The sequence below is a fragment of the Talpa occidentalis genome, unplaced genomic scaffold (assembly GCF_014898055.3).
Source record: "Talpa occidentalis isolate TD23 unplaced genomic scaffold, MPIMG_talOcc4v2.1 talOcc4.17, whole genome shotgun sequence".
Classification (NCBI taxonomy): Eukaryota; Metazoa; Chordata; class Mammalia; order Eulipotyphla; family Talpidae; genus Talpa; species Talpa occidentalis.
Window position 1 is genome coordinate 44,212,782 of NW_023601754.1, and position 17,201 is coordinate 44,229,982.

Consider the following 17,201-nt stretch of genomic DNA (forward strand, 5'->3'; position numbering starts at 1 on the left):
CCACATAAGCATTTCAGCCCCTTTATCGCACTAAATCCCCTCCGTCACCCCAGGAGATCGGGGAGGACACGGTTCACATCACAGAGCAGACGCCAGGTGCCGCGAACGCCCACCCGCCCACCCCAGCTCGCCGCACCCAGCCCAGACCCCAGAGCTCTCCGGCCTGAGCGGCGGAGGCCCCTTCCCTCTCCCGCACCCCCGCCCTTGCGCACCATGGGGCAGAGGCAGACCCGGGCCAGCGTCATGGTGAAGGTGGCCATGGTGACGGGGTGGAAGTCCAGGATCTTGGGGTAGATATCCAGCGGGGACAGCGTCTGCAGGAGGGACAGCAGCGGGCTCAGCAGGAGTGAGAGCCAGGAGCCCGCCGGGCTGGGCTGGGCGGGGGCCGGGGCCTCACCCCAGACGTTATGATGACAGACTGGAAGCGCTCGAACACGGGCTTGATGGCCAGCGAGGCATCCATGCAGCTGCAGAGAGCAGGGAGGGGGTGAGCCGGGCGGGGCCTGGGCCCCTGGGTCCCTCGCACCCTGCCGGGGCTGGTCTCACCTGAAGTGCAGGATGGGGTTGGCTATGGTGGGGGTCCGGTCGTCAAAGGGCTCAATGATGATGGTGAAACCTGCAACCCCGGGGAGATGCTGGCATCACCCATAACCACACCCGCCAGGCCACACCCAACTGCACCCTCCCTGCACCCCAGCCTCTCCTGCGGGCCCCCAGCTCCCACCCCTGCTCCCTTCATGGCCAGAGGGGCTGTGAAGTCAGGTCCCATCCCTCCCGTACAAGAAGCTCCTCCGACAGTCCCGCGTCACACCACAGAGTCCAGCAGGGTCTGGACCCCGCCCCACCGAACCCATGTCCTCCCTCCTCTCAGCCCACGCCGGGGCCTGTACTTGCAGGCCCCGCCACCAGGGCGCCTAAGTTCTGGTAAACCAGGAACAAGGCATTTCTGGGTCCCTGTCCCTCCCCTTGCGCTGGATGTACGCAGTGACTGACTGGAGTCATATGCTAGGTTTCACCGGGTTAACAACACTGTCGGGTCCTCTGTGCCCAGCCCTGTGCTGGGGACACTGCCCGGACAGCCCTGGCCTCACCCTGACGGCTTGCCGTCCAGTGACAGCGACACGATGCCTGGGCAGGGCTGCGGTAGGAGCCCAGAGGAGGGGTCCTAACCCCACCTAGGGCCAACACAGCTTCCTGGAGAAGAGCATCTCTCTACAGAGGAGAGAAATGATGGTAGCTGGGGAACACGGGCAGTGAGGAAGTCAGGGAACGGTGCTCAGGCCAAAGGAAGTGGTACTGGGGGGCAGGGAGGCGGGGAGCACTGTTCCAACAGCCAACCAAGGGAAGAGGGTGGGACGGGATGTACTCAGAAGGAAGCTTCCAGCAGCACTTGGTGGCTATCTAGCCTTGGGGAGGGGGCTGGACTCTGTGCTGTTGCCAAGGCCAGTCCAGGCCACAGGACGCCAAGCAGGCCTGACCTGCCTTCCTGAACAGAAGAGTAATCCCTGGGATCACACTGTGCCCTCAGCCAGCTCCAGGCCGAAGCCTGGACAGGATAACTGACCAGCACGCCCCGTCTCCTCAGCAAGCCACGCCCCTCTCCTCAGCAAGCCACGCCCCTCTCCTCAGCAAGCCACGCCCCTCTCCTCAGCAAGCCACGCCCCTCTCCTCAGCAAGCCCGCATCTGAGCGTAATCCTCTACTCCTCCCCACCCCCTAGGCCCCCACACCAGGCATCTCGCTCCCATACCTCTCCACCCCCTCCCTTCTCTCCTGCTCCAAGTCCCTGCCAGAAGAATCTTTCTACAGCACAAATATAGCCCTGCCTTCCCTTGCGCAGAACCTGCTGTGGCTTCCTAGTGCCACTGAAGCACAGCAACCGAGTCTACCCCTGCACATTGGCGGGACAGGAACATGGGCTGACCCCACATCTCTGGACTTATTTCAGATGAACCCCACCCTTCTCAACTCTGCAGCCAGAAGGGGCCTTTGAAAAGACCATCCCAGCCACAAGATTTGCTCCCCACTGCCCTACAGATAAAGCCCAAACTCCTGAGCCCAGCCCTACAAGGTCCCACATGTCCAGCCCTCTAGACGCTTCTGGAGGACCGGCCCAGGCAGGAGGAGGCAAGCATACCCTTGGCATAGGTGCTGACAAGGGTGGCAAAGTTAGCCAGGAGGGTGAGTGGGGAGAAGTCGGCCAGGTCGGAGATCTCCAGCGTGTGCAGCAGGGAGCGCAGGCGCTCAGCACAGAACCTGGGGAGAGGAGGCAAAATGGGGTCAAGGGAGGAAGCTGGAGCAGGAGGACCCCTCCTACCCCTGGCAGAGCACTGGGCACGTGTCTGTGCCAGGTAGTTGGATGCTCTGGGAGGGCAGGGCCTGCGTCTGTGCTGGTCACGTGTGCCCATGAGGTAAATGCCTTCAGCACAGGGCCTGGGCTGTGTGGCAGCACAAGACCCACCTAGCCGGAGGTCACACATCACACCACCCCACACACAGGATGGTTCTCCGTCATCACAGAGACCCACGTCCACACCCAGAATCCCACGCGAAGGGATGAAGTGACATGAGTCCTGGGAGCCACCAGCCAGCACACACTCGCTCGCACCCAGCCCGTCACTCCATGCGCCACACTCAGGCGCTCTCCATGACGCGCTCCCAGGGAAAGCCTCACACCAACATAATGCTCAGGCTTGGGGCGCACTCCCCAGGAACAGGTCACAGGGCGGAGCACCCGGCTTTGCAGCCAGGCAGATACTCAAGCTTAAAACCCTCCTCCCCAAAGCATTTCTTCAATCTCATTGTCTCTATGCCCATGCTGAACTGGGTGCCAGTTCTGGATGCCCCCAGCCTCCAGGCCTCCCCCATCTCAGCCCTGTCCACCCAGGTCAGCCCTGCCTGGGGGCAGGTCCCTCTGTCCTGCTGGACTGAACCCCATTTCTGCCACTGCTGGGTCCTGGCATCGCCCGCCACAGGGCCTGACGATAAAGACATGCTAACATGTGTGTACAGATGAAGAAACATGAAAAGGAAGGACAGCGGCCAGGGGCTCCTAGCCGGCTACTTAATCCCTCTCCCAGCAAGCCCCCTCCTCCAGGGAGCCCCCCATAATCTCAGTCTCAATCACTCACTGTCTCTTCTCCCAACAGTCACAATGTTGGTGAGTTGGGATCACCTCTCATTCCCAATGCATCCCCTCCTCCAGGAAGTCCTCCTGGTCCTCAGACTGAAAAGGTGCTCCCTTCATGTCCCCCCTACCCCATCCCAGCCCTACCCATTCTGGGTCATCCCGGCCAGGACAGGTCTGTCAAAGCCACTGACAGGTGAACCCGGGAGGGCAGGGAGGGTCAGAGCTGCCTAGGTCACCATGGTGTCCCAGCACAGACTGGGCTCAATCCCAGACTGGGCTCAACCTGTCAACCCCAGGCCACAGGGAAGACAAGAATCAGTAGGTGCTGGGCCCACACCCATCCATGGGGACCCCCAGCCGGCTGTGGGGGCAGCACCTGAGGGGCTTGCGCTGGATGCACACGCGCTGGGCCAGGCCGCTGAGGAAGGCGGGGGGGCTCTCCTGCACCACGTGCTGCACGCGCAGCCGCCACTTGACGTACTCCAGCAGGCGCCGCAGGAAGCCCAGGAAGTGCTCCGCCGTGCGAATGGAGCCGGGCACCGCCTCTGCGTGTGGGAGAAGGGTCAGCCGGGCACGGCCGGGCCGGGCCAAGCACAGGCACAGCAGGCAGCGGCTCACCCTGCAACACCTCGTCGGGCAGCACGGGGTTGGCCAGGTGGGCGTCGGTCTCTCGGGCCGCGCTGGCCTCCCGCAGCCCCTCCACCAGGCGCCGGTACTCTTCCCGCAGACGCTGCTCGTCCGTCTCCTTGATCCTGCGGGAGAGAGTGTGTGTGAGGAGAGCGGGGACCCCCGGAAGGCCCCTGGAACGAAGCCCGGGAGAGACCGGGCCGCACCTGAGCACGGTCTTCTGCAGCGTCTCCAAGTTGCTCTGGCACCGGTCGAGGGTCCGGCGGGTGAGGTTGACGCTCATGGAATCGATGCAGACATTGTCTAGGGGGAGGCAGGAAGGCGGGCGCGGTCAGGCAATCCCCCAAGCCCGGGGAGACTGCCTGCCCACCTGGTAGCCTCCTCACCGATGTTGTGGGCCTCATCGAAGACCACCACGGCCTTGCGGGCCAGTTCCTTGGACACGAGGTCGGCGATCTTGGGGTCCAGGAGATAGTGGTAGCTGTAAACCACCACGTTGGCGTGCAGGATCTGGGAGGAAGGAGGGCAGGGTCACCAGCTCCCCATGGAGCCAGGCCCCCCGCACCCCCACATCACTCCCGCACAGACCCAGAGCAGCGAGGTGAGGAAGGACAGATGTGAGCAGATGGATGCACAGACAGGCAGGCATAGACAAAGTGAAGACAGACGGGGTGGGCAGACAGAGGGAGATACAGACAGACCAGCAGAGACAGCAGGCAGCCCGCATGCCTCACACAGTCCCCCGCGCCCTGCAGCCTCTCACCGAGTAGCGGGCAAGGAAGTACGGACACCAGCCCTGGCGCTGCCCCAGGGCCTTCAGGTCGTCCAGGTTGTAGATGCCCGCAGGGAGGGGCACCTGGCGCCCATGAGCATCAAATTCCTGGGGTGGGATGAGAAGGAGTAGGGGGTCAGGGAGGCTGGCGTCCCAAGTGGCCCTCCCTCAGCAGCCCAGCCCGCAGGCACCTCGTAGAAACGGCAGTGGGGCAGGCTGGAGTCCTGCTGGAACTGCGCCCGCACGTACGAGGCCGTAAGGCTATGGCACTTCCCGTCCACATCCTTCCCAAAGCGCAGGGGCGTCACCTGAGGGCCAGACAAGGGGTGATAGTGCTGAGGGGCCCCATCAGTTCTGGAACCCAGGGCTCTGCTCTGCGCCTCACCAGGTGGCCAGGAGCCCATCCTGTCAGGGACCAGACTCTGGGATTTCCAGGAAACTCAAACCTCAAGCAGTTTCATTACTGAACGGTTAAGATACTTGGGAACCTTGGCCTCCCTGGTGGCGCAAGAGGTTAAGCACCACACTGTGAAGCAATCCGCAGTCTCTGCAGCATGAGTTCGATGCCCGGCCGGCCAGGAAGCAACCCACATGGCACAGCAGACCTCTCCTGTCTCGCCCACTGCTCCCCTCAGCAGTGTATTTCAGTCAGTCTGCCTGTTCTGTTCCCCACTCTGTCTCTGGTGAATCCTCTCACCCCCCGCATCTCTGTCCTGTTCCCCAGCTCCTGTATGCATAAATAAATAAATCTTTTAAAAAAAAAGGTACTTGGGAACCTAACTGCAGAGATACAAAAGCAGTGAGATCAAACAATGTTAAAAGAAATAAAAGAAGACAAAAAGAAATGGAAAGACATCCCCTGCTCATGGATTAGAAGAATTAACATTATCAAAATTACCCTCCTACCAAAAACAATTTACAGATTCAATACTATTCCAATAAAAATTTCAGTGACATTCTTCAAAGAAATAGAGTAAATATCGATGAAATTCACATGGAGCCACCAAAAACCCCAAATAGCCAAAGCTCTCCCGAAAAAAAAAAAAGAAGGGAATGGAGGTATCACACTCCTGGACTTCAAACTATACTACAAAGCCATAATACTAAAGACTGCATGGTATTGAAACAAGAACAGGCACACAGGCCAATGGAACCGAATAGAAAATTCAGAAATAAGCCCATAGATTTACAGTCAACTAATCTTTGACAAAGAAGCAAAGACTATGCAATGGAGCAAAGGACGTTTGTTCAATAAATGGTGCTGGGAAAACTGGGTCACTACGTGCAAAAAAATGAAGCTTGACTACTCCTCACACCATGCACAAAAACTAACTCAAAATGGATAAATGGATTAAAGAACTAGACATAAGACCTGAAACCATAAAATATATAGAAGGAAATATAGGCGAAATACTACATGACATACACCTCAAAAACATCTTTATAGACACATCACCTGAAGCAGTGATAGTGAAGGCAAAGATAAAGAGCTGGGACTACATCAAATTAAAGAGCTTCTGCACAGCAAAAGAGACAGTAACCAAAGCAAAGAGACACACCACGAATTAGGAGAAAAAATTTTGCACACAACACTAACGATAAAGGACTGATCACAAAAACCTACAAAGAGCTGACGAGACTCAACAAAAACAAAGTAAATAACCCAGTCAAAAAATGGGCAGAAGAGGGGCCTCCCCTGGTGGCGCAGGCGGTTAAAGTGCGGCGCTGTGAAGCTGTCAGCAGTCTCTACAGTGCTGGTTCGATCCCGGCTGGCCGGCAAGGGTCCCACATGGTGTGGCAGACCTCTCCTGTCTCGCCTGCTGCTCCCCTCTGCAGCGTATTTCAGTCATCTGCCTGTTCTGTTCCCCGCTCTGTCTCTGGTGAATCCTCTCACCCTCCCGTGTACCCCAGTTCTTGTATAAATAAAATAAATCTTAAAAAAAAAAATGGGCAGAAGAGTTAAAAAGAAACTTCTCCCAAGAGGACGAGCAAATGGCCAACAGGCATATGAAAAATGTTCAGCATCACTTGTCATCAGGGAAATGCAAATCAAAACTACCATGAGGTACCATCTTACACCAGTGAGAATGGCACATATTAAAAAAACTAGCAACAACAAATGTTGGCGAGGGTGTGGAGAAAAAGGAACTCTCCTGCACTGCTGGTGGGAGTGCAAACTGGGCCAACCACTGTGGAGAGCTGTGTGGAGGTTCCTCTTTTAACTCTTTGTATATGCTCAGGACTGTACACACCGTCTCTCACCTAAACACCTATATAAAGCAAGTAATTATCCCCATTTTACAGAAAGTCAACTGAGGCCCATTGAAGAAATCACCCACTCAAGAGTGTATACCTGGGGCCTCCCTGGTATGCAATAATAAAAATCGAAAAGAAAAAAAAAAAGTGCACAGTTGTAAGTTTCAGAGGCAAGAACCCAAGCCTGCACTCCAGAAACTGCCTCTTTAACTTTCCCTAGCCTGGGGGAAAGAAGGAAGGCTTCCTGGGGGAGGGTGCCAGCCTGGGCCCTGAGCAATGCACTGGAATTCAGCAAGTGAGAATTTGCTGCAATTTTGTGCGAGGCACCCGCCCACTGCCGTGAGGTCTGGTCTAGGGAATCTGGGCTTCCTGGATGCAAGACCTTAGGGTGAGGGACGGCCTGGGTACTCACCTCAGGATGGATACACAGGTTCTTCCGGGAGCTCAGAGCCAGCCCCAAAAATGGGAGCTTCTCACCCTCCTGCTTCTCGTAGAAGTTGAGCAGTTTACGGAGCTCTTCAATCACCTGTTCCAGTCAAGGATGGGTCTCAGCCTCATCGCAAGCACAAGCCGCTGCCCAGCCAGTCTTCCTCCAACTTCCCAAACACCCCCCCAATCTCTGAGGGGGGCCAACAAGGATGGAGAGGCGCGGGGGAGCACCAGGACGGGCCCGGCTCACCTTCTCAATCTCTGGCACAGTCCGTGAGCAGTAGATGAGCTTAGTGACCTCCAGGGGATGTGCCTGCCAACGACAGTGGCTCAGTCCCTGCTGGAGCCTTCCGCCTCCCACCCTGGGCCCGGCGGGTCCCTTACCCGCTGGTAGGCCATGATCAGGGCCAACAGGGACACCGTCTTCCCGGTGCCTGAGGGCATCTCCAGGACTCCATGACCCTGCCGGCAAGGGGCACAAGGCACACTCAGGGGCACAAACTCTGGGGACCCCTGCCCCTTTCCAGAACATCCCCATCTTGGAATAGGGCAGCATAACTAACTGTGGGCGCCAGGACATTGGTGCCCCACAGCTGCCATCCCTTTGCTGAGCGGTCTTCACCCCAGGCCTCAGCATCCTCCTCTGAACCCGGCCTAGCAGGCGGCTGCTGTTTCTCATCATTTTTTCCCTTTGCAAAGCAGCGGTGGCGGCTCTTTCTGCAAATCCTTGCATCTGTGCTTTCCCTAATGCACCTATCCTAAAACCAACAAGACCCAAGCCTCACAAACTCCTCCTCAGGGCCTGACTATGCGCACACTGGGGATTCCACACTCAGCCTCGTATCTGACATGCAGTGAGCGCTGCTTTTCTTAGCCAAAGGCCGTCCAAAGCACCAGCTCTGAGGCTGGTACTACTTTCAAGAGTCTCTCAGAAGAGTTTCTGAACCTCGCTCTAGGGACCACATCGTGGGGGGTGGGCTGACACTGGGGCTCGGGCTGTCCTGTTCAGCAGCAGCCGGCCAGGCCCGCCATCCACTGGAGCAGGACCACCAGGAAAATCTCCAGACCTGGAGGAGGCGGGGCGGGGATCCGAGTGGTCCCGGTGGCGAAGGGCCGAGTCTTCCCCAGTGAGCTATCGCCTGGAACCCTCCCGTTAACCGATGTGGGCGAGCGCCTTTGGCCGGGTGAACACGGGAACAGGGCGAGGAAGGGATGCACCCACAGTGCTGTTGTGGGTCCAGGACGCCCACCCAAGTGGCCGACTCCGAAGTTCACCCCTAACGACGGGCCACTGCGCTCCGGAGAACACGCTGGCTGCCTCGGGGGCGAGCGTTTCCCAATGTGCCATCGGAGACGCGCCGGGGCCGCCCCCGGACAGCTGGACAGCGGCGGGCCCGCCACCCACCTTGGCGTCCAGCGTGCGCTTGAGCTCCAGCATGTAGGAGAACTGCTCGGGGTAGATGTAGTCGTAGGGGAAGTGCACCAGCAGCCCGTCCACGTTGAGCCTGGCGGCGGGGAAGGCGGTCAGGCCCTGGTCAGCCCGCGGTCAGGCCCTGGTCAGCCCCTGGCCAGCCCCTGGTCGGCCCCTGGCCGGCCCCTGGCCAGCCCCTGCCAGCCCCTGCTGACCAGGGCGGAGGTCAGGCCCCGCCCCCACCCCCTCGCCGCGATCCGGCCGAGCGGCCACCGCACCCGCCCGCACCGCGGCTCCCCCCGCCCCCCAGGAGCCTCCGGCCCCCTCGGCATCCCCCGGCCGACCCTCCCCCGACCGCCCCGCGGCTCCCGGCGCCATCCCCACCTCGCCCACGCCTCCAGCCGCCCCCCGCGCGGCGCGGGCCCCGGGCACGCCCCTCGGCCCGCCCGTCTCCCAGGCCCCCGGCCGCTCCCCCGGGCCCCCGCTCACTTCATGGCGCCCGCCGCGCCGTGCGGAGTCCGCCGCCTCCTACATGAACACTCTCCGGGAGGCGCCGGCCGGCGGCTTCGAAGTTGGGGGTCCCGCCTCCGTCACGACGCCATTGGCTGACCCTGCCTGTCAGTCCACTGGGCGACGCCAGTAAGAGTAATGCGCGTGCGCGCCGCAATGCGGGGGCGGCGCCCGCGGGAGGCGTCACTGAGGATCGCCGAGAACGAGGAACTGACCACGGAAGAGACGGGAGAGGGTCGAGCCATTCACAGGATTCGGTCTTCCTGCCCCGGGTTTTCTGAGTAGCGCGGAGAGTTTCGGGGGAAATAAATGACAGGGGAACGGGGGCGGGGAGGGGGGGGAGAATAAATGACAGGGGAGCTGGAGGGGGGCGGGGCCCCACGAATTAGGAATGGCGTCGCAGCACATAGGCATTATTTAGAAAATGCCTACTGTGTGCTAGACTTCTTCGGGACAAGGCGCACTTGAAGGGGAGCAACACCTAGTGGTTTGGGGCCAGTTTTCCCCTAAGCCCCAGTTTTCTCAGTTCTCGAGTGGGGATCCCGGTACTGCTGGGGAGGCAGCTCATCTTTTTCTGCCGGAAAGGTTCGGCAGGGAAAGACGAGGAGGGCAAGACGAGGACGACAGAATAAGTTTAAAGGAGGCTTTATTGCGATCCCCGGCGAACTTCACGGACACAAGCTGGGGGTCGGGGAAGCCGCGCCTACTGTCAGAGGGAGTGAGGTTTTCATAGGATGGGAAGAGGGAAACCCGGCTTGCAGGTCAGGAGGACCAGTTGTTTTCTGATGGTATCAGCAGGTCCTCATTCTCGCCCTTAGGTGGGCTTCCCACCAGATGTCTTTTCGTCCCAGTCACTCTGGTCCCCGCCAGACCTTTCGCTGCCCTTTTAGGACCATTGATGCAGCAATTAAATCCATAGCCCTCCCTGCCTTGGAGATACAAGGCCTTCCCCTCTAAGTTGAGCAAGCCTTGCTTAACATGCTTAACGTTTTGCTTTTTTCTTCTTGCACACCAAGGACAAGGTGAAACAGTGCTAAACAAGGCCATATTGGGACTACTCTGTGACAAAGAGAGTGACCTTTAGAGGACAAGCCGCTGTCTGTAGGTTCTCTCTCTCACCCACACAAAATTGCAAGATCTCTCAGGTGTCGGGAATCAAAAATGGGAAACAGAGAATCTTTAAGGCCACAATGGCCAGCTTTCTCACCCCAGCTAGGGTTCAGTCCAGAAGTCCAAAACCAAATGCCACTAGTTCAAGATGGCACTGTCCTGTTGATGAGAGTCTGGAACGCGTGCACACTGGGAGGCAGTGCCGCATGGCCAGAAGCAGTGAATAGCTCTCAGGTGACCTGGACACAGAGTGCTGGACAGGACTGGCCAGTAGTGCCAGTAACCAGGAGGCAGCGTCAGAGATACCAAGGGTGAACCGCACTTTGAGTTGTTGGGCTACACCAACAAGCAGCAGTTCTTTTTTTGTTTTTAAGAATATTGGAGGGCCTCCCCGGTGGTGCAGCGGTTGAACGCTGGGTTGCGAAGCTGCCCGCAGCCTCTGCAGTGCTGGTTCGATCCCCAGCTGCTCCCCGGCCACTGGAGGAGGGTCCCTCAGGGCGCGCAGACCTCTCCTGCCGCCCGCTGCTCCCCTCAGCAGTGTACTTCGGTCCTTCTGCCTGCTCTGCTCCCCGCTCTGGCTCTGGTGAATTCTCTCACCCTCCTGTGCTTCTGACTCTACCCAGTGCTTGCATAAATAAACAAATAAATAAATCTTAAAAAAAATTGGTATTTATTTATTTAAAAAAGATTTATTTATTTATAAAAGCACTGGGTACAGTCAGAAGCGCAGGAGGGTGAGAGACAGAGAGGGGTACAGAACAGGCAAACCGACAAAATACACTGCTGAGGGGAGCAGCGGCCCGCAGGAGAGGTCTGCGCGCCATGTGGGACCCTCACCCGGCAGCCGGGGATCAAACCGGTGCTGCAGAGGCTGTGAGCAGCTTTGCAGCCTAGCGCTCAACTGCTGCGCCACCGGGGGAGGCCCTATTTTATTTATTTTTTTAAAGATTGATTTATTTATACAAGAACGGGGGTACAGGCCAGAGGCACAGGAGGGTGAGAGGATTCACCAGAGACAGAGCGGGGAGCAGAATAGGTAGACTGACCGAAAACACTGCTGAGGGAAGCAGCAGGCAAGACAGGAGAGGTTTGCCGCGCCATGTGGGTTGCTCCGCAGCCAGCGGGAATCCAACCAGCACTGCAGAGGCTGCAGACAGTTTCACAGCACTGCGCTCAACCACCTGCGCCACCAGGGAGGCCCTAAAGATTTATTTTATTTATACAAGAGCTGGGGTACAGACCAGAGGTGCGGGAGGGTGAGAGAATTCACCAGAGACAGAGTGGGGAGCAGAACAGGCAGATGGACAGAAAACACTGCTGAGGGGAGCAGTGGGGAAGACAGGAGAGGTCTGCCATGCCATGTGCATATCTCCCTGGCAGGCCGGGATTCGAACCGGCGCCACAAAGGCTGCGGACCACTTCTCAGCACTGTGCTCAACTCGCTGTGCCACTGGGGAGGCCCTCCTCTTTCATTTTTTACACTTTCTTTTCTTTTTTTTAATTTTATATATTATATATAAATTTTACACTTTATTTTCTTTTAAAGATTTATTTATTTTTATACAAGAGCTGGGGTACAGGCCAGAGGTGCAGGAGGGTGAGAGGATTCACCAGAGACAGAGCAGGGAGCAGAACAGGCAGACAATAGAAACACACTGCTGAGAGGAGCAGCGGGCAGGACTGGAGAGGTCTGCTGTGCCATGTGGGATTCTCACCAGCCAACGGTGATGGAACCGGCACTGCAGAGGCTGAGGACAGTTTCACAGCGTGGCACTCAACCTGCTGCGCCACCAGGGAGGCCCCCATTTTTTTACACTTTAAATGGGCAGGTTTATAGGAAAGGAGAGGCACCTGCACTCCCAGGCAGGCAGGAGGGCAGCCTACCTTCCTTTTTTGCCAGCCAGCAAATAAATGAGGCCACTTTCTTTCTCCTCAAAACTCTGTTCTTGGGTCTCCCTGGTGGCACAGGGGTTAACATCTCAGCGCTGTCAAGCTATCACCAGCCGCTGCAGCACGAGTTCGATCCCCAGCCAGGTAACTGTAGGGGTAAGTAAATGATATCAGGCTTTTCTGCCCTCCCGCCATTAGGATGGATCCCTGCGGTCCTGAATGCATGCCTGATGGCGGCACCTGGAGGAGGCTGTGGGCATGCGTGGGTGGATACACCTGTGCTGAGAGACTGGGCTTATGAGGGCGGCTCACGGGGATGCCAGCAGAGAGTGGAACCAAGAGAGGAGCAGAGAACAAAAGACAGAACGAGAGCGAAAGAGAAGCAGAGACCACCAGAGAAGGCCTGCCAGCCTCCCGGCCCCCCAGCACCCCTGCCTGCTGTGTACCCAGTAAAATCCCAATAAAAGCCTGAAAAGCCACTGAGGGCTCCAGGACTCCTCCTTTAGCCCATCCTCTTGGATCATAGAGATCCTACTCCGTCCCCTCCTGCCACTCCAGAGCTCACCCACATGGCGCAGCAGACCTCACCTGTCTCCCCCCTGCTCCCCTCAGCAGTGTGTTTCAGTAGACCCACCTGTTCTGCTCCCCACTCTGTCTCTGGGGAACCCTCTCACCCCGCACCTCTGGCCTGCACCCCAGTTCTTGTAGGCATAAATAAATCTTTAAAAAAAATAGCCAGCATGTCACTCGTGCGCATCCCAGGGCCCCACCACCCTTCCAGCAATAAATAAATGCCATTCCTGCCGTCACACAAACGAGAATGTCCTTTCAGAGTTAGGCAAGCAGGTCCCGAAAATTGGCCCCACATTTCTGAAAACAGGTCCCAGGGAACTAGCCGAACTGATCATGGCCGCTAGGTGGGGGCTGCGCCAGCCAAGAAGTTTGCTGCCCCAGCCCTGAGCCTTAACCAAGAAGCCTGGTGGGAAAAGCTCCACATGCACAGCTGCTCTCTGCAGCACCCCGTAGGAGAACCGACCAGAAGAGCAAACACGTGACACAGATGGTCAAGAGTCAATCCCAGGATGCCTTGTTTTGGAGACACTCATGCTCTCCAGGCCACGTTGCAACCCGTCTTGCTGCTTACACTCTGCTTTCTACTTGCCTGCAGCGTCACCTCCCCACCTTGTCCTGCCTCGCTTCTGCTCCTTACCTGCCAACGGCAGACGTGTTCCTCCTCCAGGAAGCCCTCCCTGACTCCTCAGATAACCTCCCTGGGCTCATCCATCCCAGTCTTGGTTACTCTATTAAAGTAGGGGGGAGGGAGGGAGGACCCCTTCAAACCATTATCATGGCACTGAGTACCTGACCCACCTCTGCCAGGCATTGCTCCGCACACTGCCTGGAGCCCCCCCACTCTTGTCCCCCAGCCACATCTGGCCTCCCGGTTCTTCTGCCAGGTACTGGCCTGCACTAGTCAGGTAACCTGCATAACAAATGAGCTGGAAGCCGAAGAACAACAACACGGATTATCTCCAGTGCAGCTGAAGTCATTTCGGCTTCATCTGCCAGCTCATCTGGCAAACGACCCACAGCTAAGCTCACCAGGTGGTGCCTGGCGGGATTCATTTCCTGTCTGACTGCAGGCAGGGGAGCCACCCTCAGTCCCTGCCAGGTGGGCATCTCTGGGGGTTAACTGGCTTCATCAAAGCCAGAAAGCAAGAAGAACCAGAAAAAGATTCAAACAATGGCAGCCACTGTCCTGTATAACCTGGCGTCAGCAGGGACAGTCCCTTCTTTGCTGTCTTCCATGTTGGAGAATGCACCCCTCATCCAGCCTGTCCTCAGGCCAGGGGTTGTGCCAGGGTGGAGACCAGGAGGCAGAAATGATTGGGGGTCACTACATGACCAACCCCAGCCTCCTTTGTAGTCTCTGCTCTGTCTGGAAGGTTCTTCTCCCAGATCTCTGTGTGGCTTCCTCCCTTACGTCCCTCGCCTCCTCCAAGGTCCTTTCCTCTGTGAGGCCTTCCCTCACCACCTTATTTAAATTGCAGCACTCTCTGGGCAGGCTGAATAGCGACCCCCAGAGATCTCCAGGCCATGCCACTGCCAGCTGTGCCACTGCCCTTCTGTGGCAACAGGGATTTGGCAGGTGTGGTGAAGTTAAAATCTTGAGCTAGGCAGGTGCAGAAGGAAACCCAACAGGGGCACAGAAACCCAGGCAAATAAGACCAGGAAGCATCATGCAGGCGGAAGGCCTTAAATATGGAGGGAGGGGGCTTGAGCCAGGAGCACAAGGAATGTGGTTGCAGAGCTGGGAGAGGCAAAGAAACAGACGTTCCCCTAGAGCCTCCAGAGGGAACACAGCCCAGGCCTACGACTGACACAATGACTTCGTCCAGGGACATTGACTTTGGCCTTCAGGCCTCCCGAACTGTAAGAAGATACAGCGACACAGTGTTTAAAGACGTTTCAATGACAGAACACAAATAGGATGGCGGTGGCAACAGGCCCTGTAGATGTGGCTCGGCCACCTGTTTGTCGTTACACTTCACAATTCACACAACGGTGAAGTTGCTGAACGATGCATTTCTCAGCAGGTATCTGTGCCATTAAACCAGGTGTGACTGACTGTAAATGTGTCCTTTTAAGCCACTGAGTCTGTGCCAGGTGTTACAATAGCCGTGGAGAATCATTAACTTACCAGCCTGGCCCCAGGATCCACGCCCCTGCTTTCATTCTCCCCATCTTCGCAGTCACCATCTGCTAGAACAGATTTTTTCCTCTTTTTTTTTTTTTTTTTTTAAGATTTGTTTACACAAGGACTGGGGTACAGGCCAGACGTATGGGGCGGGTGAGAACATTCACCAGAGACAGAGTGGGGAGCAGAACAGGCAGATTTACTGAAATACGGTGCTGAGGGGAGAGGCGGTAAGGTAGAAGAGGTCTGCTGTACCATGTGGGTAGCTCCCTGGCCAGGGATCGAACTCGTGCTGCAGTGGCTGCCGCGAGCTTCATAGCTTGTGTCTTTTTTTTTTAATACAAGAACTGGGGTACAGGCCAGATGTGTGGGAGGGTGAGAGGATTCACCAGAGACAGAGCGGGAAACGGAACAGCCAGATGGACCCAAGACACTGCTAAGGGGAGCAGCGAGCGAGGCAGGAGAGGTCTGCCAAGCCATGTGGGTTTCTCCCCGGCCAGCCAGGAATCAAACCAGCGCTGTAGAGGCTACGGACAGCTTCACAGCGCTGCGCTCAACCGGCTGAGGCACTGGGGAAGCCCATTGTGTCTTAACCCCTTGTGCCACCAGGGAGGCCTCTTCTTAGCCAACTTGCATCCCAACTCAGGAAGCAGAGGCTTGAATCCCAAATGATACTTACATTTTCAGCACAGTCAAATTATAATAAAGTGTGGGGGAGGTGAATGGAGATATTTAGTTGTGCAAGAACTCAAAAATATTTACCTCCTCTTCACCCTTTAAAGGGGACAACAGGAGAGGATAGTCTGCAAGATGAAGAATCCAAGAAAGAAAACAAAGACATAAGAGGCAGGAAATAATATCCAGCTTGAGGAAGCCCCAAGCATCAGCCTGGAGAGCAGCAAATACAGATTCAAATAGAAGAAAAAACACTGGGGCGGTGGAGGGGACTCCCTGTTGGCCTAGGAGTTAAATCTCAGAACTATCACCTCTACGGTGTGAGTTCGATCCCCGGCCAGGGAGCTTCCCACATGGCGCAGCAGACCTCTCCTGTCTCCCCGCTGCTCCCCTCAGCAGTGTATTTCAGTTGGTCCACCCGTTCTGCTCCCCACTCTGTCGCTGGTGATTCCTCACCCCTGCACCTCTGGCCTACACCCCAGTTCTTCCACATACACACAAAACACAAAACACTGGGGCGTAATGTCAGGTGAATGGAACATCAATGGAACATTTGAAAAATATAAAATGCAAGTGCATGTCAAGTGACAAAGGTAATTATTCATTCTCAAAAATGTTAGTCTGTGTATATGAGAAAATGTTGGTACGTTACATTGCAAAAATATTCACATAATCACACTGTGAAAATGATTGCTGACTGCAAAAACTATGATATGACTTCACTGGGGATAGGGGACTAGGCTCAGCACCCATCGTACCAGGAAATCATAGAGCGTGCCTACACCGGACTGGTCGAGGAGTAGCAACATCAACATGTTATTTAGAAACATGGTATTCCCTCAGCTAAAAATCAATTTACAAAGAAAACACGGAAGAAAATACCAGAAGAGGTGATCTCTGAAAGCAAAGGGCAGTGGGGAGAGAAGGCACAAAGATGGCTTTATTTTTTCCTGTGATAAAGATGTTAGTACCGTTATGGTTTTTAAAGTATATTCGTGAAATCACACAAAAATAAAAAATTACAGACAAAATATAATCAAGTATATTCATGAAAAGTGATCAAAAGTGGTAGAGGTCAGAGCTGTAGTTACCCTTTATTGGGGCAGGAGGGCACTTGTGTGTGGATGGGAAGAGGCACAGTGGAGCTCCTGGAAGATGGAAATGGGTATCAGTCCATCCCATAGAACTTTCTGGAATGACGGACATGGTCTCTATTTGCACCATCCAATATGATAGCCACTTGTCGCTACTGAGTCCTTGAGAAGGAGCTAGTGCGACCGAGGAACTAATTCTTGATTTTTATTGAATTAAAATGTAAAAGTCAATAGTCACGAGATGTGAGATGTTGGCGGCTACTGTATCCGACACCCCAGTCGAGAGGACGCTGCTGCCTGATGATGTGTCAAACGATACCAGAAAGAGAGGCACAACTGTACTTTGTCCAAAATCTTCCAGGAGCAGTTTACGACAAAGAAGTGGGCAGAAGCAAAGGGAAATCACGCTTCAGGGTCATGTGAGGCCGGGGGCCCTCCCTGCCACCCACCTGTGGGAGCCACACTCGAGACAACCAGCAAGCCCTGCGCCCCCACCTCAGATGACAGGATTATCGGACGTACATTTTAAGATGCTTAAAGACATAAATGAAGACTCCAAATCATGACCAAAAAGATCAGGATGCTTAAAAACCACCACCC

The 17,201-nt window shown here is 56.0% G+C and overlaps 1 protein-coding gene across 1 annotated transcript in view; it reads right to left on the bottom strand.

Annotated features, from left to right (window-relative positions):
• ERCC2 (ERCC excision repair 2, TFIIH core complex helicase subunit) overlaps positions 1–9,234 on the bottom strand; it is a 13,350-nt gene extending 4,116 nt beyond the window's left edge. Inside the window, exons 1-15 of the mRNA XM_037516781.2 lie at positions 9,114–9,234; positions 8,619–8,718; positions 7,598–7,675; positions 7,464–7,526; positions 7,197–7,310; positions 4,720–4,836; positions 4,520–4,636; positions 4,143–4,266; positions 3,963–4,059; positions 3,748–3,881; positions 3,506–3,674; positions 2,137–2,255; positions 547–616; positions 398–467; positions 213–314 (exon numbers count right to left, since the gene is read on the bottom strand). Coding sequence (XP_037372678.1) covers positions 213–314; positions 398–467; positions 547–616; positions 2,137–2,255; positions 3,506–3,674; positions 3,748–3,881; positions 3,963–4,059; positions 4,143–4,266; positions 4,520–4,636; positions 4,720–4,836; positions 7,197–7,310; positions 7,464–7,526; positions 7,598–7,675; positions 8,619–8,718; positions 9,114–9,118 — 1,479 coding nt within the window. The 5' untranslated portion in view covers positions 9,119–9,234. The remainder of the gene's footprint in view (positions 1–212; positions 315–397; positions 468–546; positions 617–2,136; positions 2,256–3,505; positions 3,675–3,747; positions 3,882–3,962; positions 4,060–4,142; positions 4,267–4,519; positions 4,637–4,719; positions 4,837–7,196; positions 7,311–7,463; positions 7,527–7,597; positions 7,676–8,618; positions 8,719–9,113) is intronic.
• Between the last annotated feature and the right edge of the window lie 7,967 nt (positions 9,235–17,201).